Below are 5843 nucleotides of genomic sequence, written 5' to 3'. Positions count from 1 at the left end.
GGACACTAAACTTGGATGCTACAACTCTGTTATAAGGAGATTGTCCCCAGGGTTATTTCCAGCACTATAAAATATGGCATTCAATATATACTTGAGCCAACTATGTGCCCGATGAAAGATAGGAAGCAATTGAAAAGGATCCTAATTTTTATTTAGGCACCTGTCATCAAGAGAAATCTTCTTGACTTTAAAAGTAATCATATTGTAGTTTAACTCTTTCTGTAAGACAAAAATTGCTTTTTCCAAACTCTGCAAGAGCCTTCAGAAATTACTGCTAGACACTCAGAATTACCTTGCTGGTGACATCTGTGTTTGGAAAAACTGATGTGATTCTCTCCCTTTTGAGCTGCAGAGATGGAAACCAGAAGTAAGCCTCAGCTCCTCGTGTTCCTGATGCTTTTTAGCATGCTCTTCTCACAGACATTGGCTTGGCCTCTTTTCGAAGCACCTTCTGCTCTGAGGTAAGGTCTCTTTCAATTCAGACAGTTAAACATCCCTTCTTCATCTGTATGTTATTTGGGACAACTCAATTTTTTAAATTATGTATTATTTATTTGAATCCTTTGGTTGATGTGTTAAGCAAGTTTTTTAAATATCAGGTCAACATGATTATTCCGGGTCTTGGAATTCACGCTCAGGGCATGAGCGATAGTGTCAATCACCAGTTTTATGAGTAGATTGGGTCACATATAAACAAGGCGGAGAGAAGATTTGCCTTTCCTTTCATTCAAAACTAGTTTTAGATAAATGATAAGCTTTTATCCATTGTCATCTCAGTTCAGTTCAGTTTCTGATGGAAAAATAAATATTTAACTGCCTATCTCATTTTAGTTCATTTTCAAAATCAATCAGTAACTCATCATAAGATTATTAGTTGATTAATGAAACATGTATAAAATCATATTGGACAGACCTATGTAAGCAGAATCATTAGCCAATATTAAAAATTGTTCTGTAATTGATCTACTGAGATGCCCACCCCAATGAGTGAATTTTAATGTACTTGGTTTTAACCATAAATCCTCAGTTTTACTGTTCTCTATGCTATATTTTATATTTCAAATTCATAAAGTATAACACAACACATATTTAAATCTTTATGTGAAATAAAATAAATTTATGCTAAAGAAATAAACAGTAAATGATAACTACATTAGTTTGATTTTTCCTTCCGGTTTACAAGCACTACTATACTAAGGGCAAAATCATGATTTCTTTGCTTATTTTCCCATTCCTGATTCTTTGCTCACGGTAGACTTATGCTCAATAGAGTGAATAATCTCTTAGCTGTTAGTGTTCTCTTTAAAAGCTACATAAAGGCAGATCTTACGTTGCTTTGACAGCTAAATAGAATGATTCTATCTGAATGGCTATATCACAGAAGACAATCCAAAAATGCTGAAGTTTGCATTGATTGCCAGCCTTCACACAGGGAGAACTGCTTGTTAACTGACCACCTACTACTACATCACTAAAAGATACACCAGTGCCCAGGAGCCAACACACTCCTGGAGTTTTACCATAACAGTGAAAATATACACACACATAATTTTCATAGCATGCTGGAGTTCAAAATATGCATACATTCACAAATATAGTCATATTTCATGTATAGGCATGACTATTCTTAGTCTTCCAATAAAGCATTGTACATTCCTCATTAAAATTGTATTAATACATAAGATTAGAAAACAGAAAGACCCATGGAGAAATTCTCTGGATTTGATTAATACTGAGAAATGTATCATACCAAGGTGAATCTTGGAAGCAAATCTTAGAGACCTAGAGAAAGAAAAGCAGTTAAAAATACTCAGCTTTTGAGAAATGTTTGAGACAAATGATACTAAACATTAACAAATACACGAATTGCTCCCAGTTTTCATATTGAATATTAAAAAATTTTCCAAGTTTCTATTTTGTATAAAATCTTTCTACCTGTAAAATTTAACTTTGCAAAATGAAGATATTATCAAGGAAGTGTACTTTGCTTAATGCTCTAAGATTGAGCAAAGTAGCTCTTATGCTTGGAACATAGAGCTTGTAAAAGTTGTATGGCATCTATTTTGTGAGATAATAAAAAAGTTCACTATTTATACTTTCATAAACCATAGAAGCTCAAGATTTTGAGTACCTTATTTCAAATGATTGTAAAACCATAAGCACTATCTTTTGAGAAAGAAATGTATTATACTTCTACTGTATTTTTTCTTAATAGGTTAGGTGACAGAATATCATTTGAAGAAGCAAATGAACCTGATCAAGATTCATTAAAAGCAGACACTGACATCTTGCAAAATGCATTAGCTGAAAATGACACACCCTATTATGATGTATCCAGGTGAGTTCATTTTCATTGTCTTATTTTAGAAAATATATTTTTGAAATACAAATGTTTTATTTTTGTGTCACCATGAAGCTATTCTTACAGCATATCACTACAGGGCTCCAGGTGTCATGGCTTCATCCAGTCTGATTTATTGCAGCTCCTGCAGCTGTACATGATTTTCATGTAGAGAGGTTGTAACAAGCCAAGATGAACAAATCATTCCCTTACATTCTGTTGCACAAAATTTCAACATCAGAAATTGTACTATGTCTAGTAAAACCACAGCATTTAGGACTCCACGATGGAGGGAGTTCTAAGGCAAGAGTTTCCTCTCTCTGTAAAGAAAAAGTGTCTAATAATAAAAGCTATTCATTCACAGAACCATTTTTCTAGAGAAGCATTCAAGTATAGACATAGCAGCAGCTCTATACCGAAGACAAAGTATAAATGGTTCCTCACTTGGGTGGAAAAGTTGGTTGACAGGCCCTCAGATCCTCTCTATCTTAAGAGATTTTGTTTCCAAATATTTTAGCAGAAGAAATATCAAAAGATATAGTAGGTTTTTTTGCTAAAATCAAGATGGTTTCCCTTTGGATATGTCCTTATTCAGGGTAGAAGAAATAAAGCACCATAAATAAATAAATAAAACTAACTAAATATATTTTTTTGCACCAATATTTCTTAGAGAAAAATTAGTTTTATAGATTCTACCAGAGAGCTTTATTTAATATTGAGATATACTTCCAAGAAAGCTAATTTCTTAAATTTTTCAAAGTTTGGGGCTGGAACTATAGAAAATGTCTTGATATAAGTGACTACAAAATATATTTTATTAAGTTGTTAGGAAACCTCCATTTGGACTTAAATTTGCATGAGAAGCTTTCCTAATAAGCTGATAAGTTTCTTTCTAATGTAACGAGCCAATTTAATATTTTAGAAAACCAGTTACAAGATAATGGTTATTTTTTCTTCCTTATTTTAGGAATGCCAGACATGCTGATGGAGTTTTCACCAGTGACTTTAGCAGACTCCTGGGTCAAATTTCTGCCAAAAAATACCTTGAGTCTCTTATTGGAAAACGAGTTAGGTAAAGAGAATTTATTATTTTTATCAAACATGTTATGATTATTTAATCTTCAAGTTATATTTTCACTTTCAACCATTTACTTACTTTGTTCAAAATTGATAACGATAATGTTCAATAGAGGTAAAATAATTTATATTATTCAATAAATATATTAAACTCATGAATTAAGGAAATAAGGCTTTCCAGTAATATCACACTCCCTGGCTCCAAGCATACTTATTTTTCTTAAGTATCAATCATTTATAAATCTGCAATCAAATTGAACTAGACAGTAAAAAATAAATAAGACATAGTACAAATGAAGCACATTTTAAGGTTCACCATAGTACTTGTTTTTTACTTCCTGCTCAAACCAAGCATTGGAAGATTCTGTCTTTAAATGGCCAATAGCTGAATATTTAGATGGCACTAGTCAAGGCAGCAAAGCTTCTAAAAAGCTTTATTTTCAAAGAACTTTTCCTCTCAATGACAGAACACAACTTAAGTATTCCCTCCCCCCTTTTTTTGATAAATTATTTGCTCAGTTAGTACTGAATGTGTCTTAAGGCCTTCCTAGTAAATGCCAAAATTCGTTGGATTATTTCTTGCTCCCTTATCCTTAGGTTTACATGTATTTTTTTCCTAGTCTTTTTGCAATAGAAAATAAGTTGGGTGTTGGAATTCCTTTTTATCGCACTCCAAGAAATTTGGTACTTTGGCATATTTATCATTTCTTGTCAAAATTCTTTGACTTCCTTTTCCTCACATTCCTTAGCAATAACATCTCAGAAGACCAAGGACCAATCAAACGCCACTCGGATGCAGTCTTCACTGACAACTACACCCGCCTTCGCAAACAAATGGCCGTAAAGAAATACTTGAACTCAATTCTGAATGGGAAGAGAAGGTAAAGAACAGAGAACTTGCTAAAATGAGAAATTATAAATGACTTTCAAAATAGAAGCTACGTATGGAGACTTATCTACCTCTCTTTCTACCTCACTATCTATTTATAGTGTGAGAAGCAGTAATTCTGCACCTTGGCTAACATTAGACTACCTTGGAGAATTTTTAAGTTACTGATGTCTGGACCTTACCGAAAACCAGTTGCCAGGAAGTTAGTGCCTCTAGTATGGCTCTAGACATTGGTATTTTTTAAGAGTTTCCCCGTTGATTCTACTGTGCCTCCAGAGTTAAAAATGATGACTGTAGAGACATCCAGTCTGAATCTGGGAACATGTTTTATCAAAAGTGCTGATTTCTAAAACATATAAAGCACAATTAATTAGCAATTTGGTATCACATGGAACTCCCTTCATGTCCATATTAAATACCCTTATTTTACCAAGTTAAACCATGAGTTCTTTTGTCTCCTCCCATTCTGCAAAACCTATGTCTCTCTATGGTGTGTAAATATTGGAGCACAATAGGAAGTGGAGTGCTCTCTCTTTGTCCCAATTATTTTTGTTTAGATAGTGAGCATTAAGGACAATTCTGTTTGAGTGAGATCAGACAAGATGACTCTCTTTGCCCACAAGATTATAATCTGGAAGAATAATTTTAGATACTTCCAGACTGAAGAAAAATTCATAGGTAATAATTAACCTCAAAGATAATTGTTTAGCCCCCAGAGCACTTGACAGAGTGCAGAGAACAGCATAGGTCACACATCATCATTTCTTTAGATGCTTTCGCATCTACGGGCCTTAACACGCACAATTTTCTTTTTCTGGTCTGCAGCAGTGAGGGAGAGTCTCCTGACTTCCTTGAAGAGTTAGAAAAATGATGAAAAAGCTCTCAGGAGCAAAGCTGCTGACAACTTCCCAATGGTGGGTATATCTGTGCATTCCTACTATATTCTTATAGCAATCGTCTAATCATTTAAGTAGATAAGAATCACTTGGTAAGAAACATCTTAGATTTCTCACAATGAGACCACATCTAAGAAGGACACTTCTACCTGAAGTGGACCCCAACCCAGTAAATGGCTTAAAATGATTCACGCAATGTTCTGATGGCATAAAAGAGAAGCTCGCAATGAGTAAACAGTTTGGAATCTCCTTGTTTATTCACACTTATTCCTAGCCTTCTGCCAAGATGTAAAACAGAAGAGACTGACTCACACTAATGAGAAAAACTGGCTTTCTTTTTGAGAATCAAGTCATGCTGCTTTTATTAGTTTAAAGTTTAATCCCACGATTGGCTGTTAGCACCTCATTTAATTTAAGTACAGGGAAATACCACCAAATTGCAGCATGGTTTGTTATTGTGAAAATACCAAGGCACTCTGGGACTAATTGTATTCCTTGGAACATGGCAAACTTCACACAGCAGAAGTCAAATTTTGCTTATTTTACCTATAAAGTGAGTGTAGGTACTATGACTCCAATAATATTCACTATAAAATATTTTTTGAATAGAGAAAACATGAATAGGTTTATTGCTTTGTTA

General features: G+C 33.9%; 1 protein-coding gene across 1 annotated transcript; it reads left to right on the top strand.

The window, feature by feature from the left end:
• The first annotated feature begins 354 nt into the window (after positions 1–354).
• On the top strand, positions 355–5178 carry VIP (vasoactive intestinal peptide). The gene is made up of 5 exons (XM_058534307.1): positions 355–461; positions 2216–2338; positions 3309–3413; positions 4168–4299; positions 5133–5178. Exons 1-5 carry the CDS (start codon positions 355–357, stop codon positions 5176–5178), a joined length of 513 nt encoding a protein of 170 aa, XP_058390290.1.
• The last annotated feature ends 665 nt before the right edge of the window (positions 5179–5843 follow it).

The sequence above is a fragment of the Diceros bicornis genome, chromosome 39 (assembly GCF_020826845.1).
Source record: "Diceros bicornis minor isolate mBicDic1 chromosome 39, mDicBic1.mat.cur, whole genome shotgun sequence".
In the NCBI taxonomy this organism is placed as follows: domain Eukaryota; kingdom Metazoa; phylum Chordata; class Mammalia; order Perissodactyla; family Rhinocerotidae; genus Diceros; species Diceros bicornis.
The sequence above is the reverse complement of the archived record's forward strand: the minus strand, read 5'-3'. Positions and strand labels throughout refer to the sequence as shown.

Excerpts from the sequence above, each read along its gene's own strand:
- VIP (XM_058534307.1), top strand. The coding sequence starts at position 355 with ATGGAAACCAGAAGTAAGCCTCAGCTCCTCGTGTTCCTGATGCTTTTT. Across the intron at positions 2,339-3,308 it reads CCCTATTATGATGTATCCAG|GAATGCCAGACATGCTGATG; the intron begins GTGAGTTCATTT and ends TCCTTATTTTAG. Across the intron at positions 3,414-4,167 it reads CTTATTGGAAAACGAGTTAG|CAATAACATCTCAGAAGACC; the intron begins GTAAAGAGAATT and ends CACATTCCTTAG.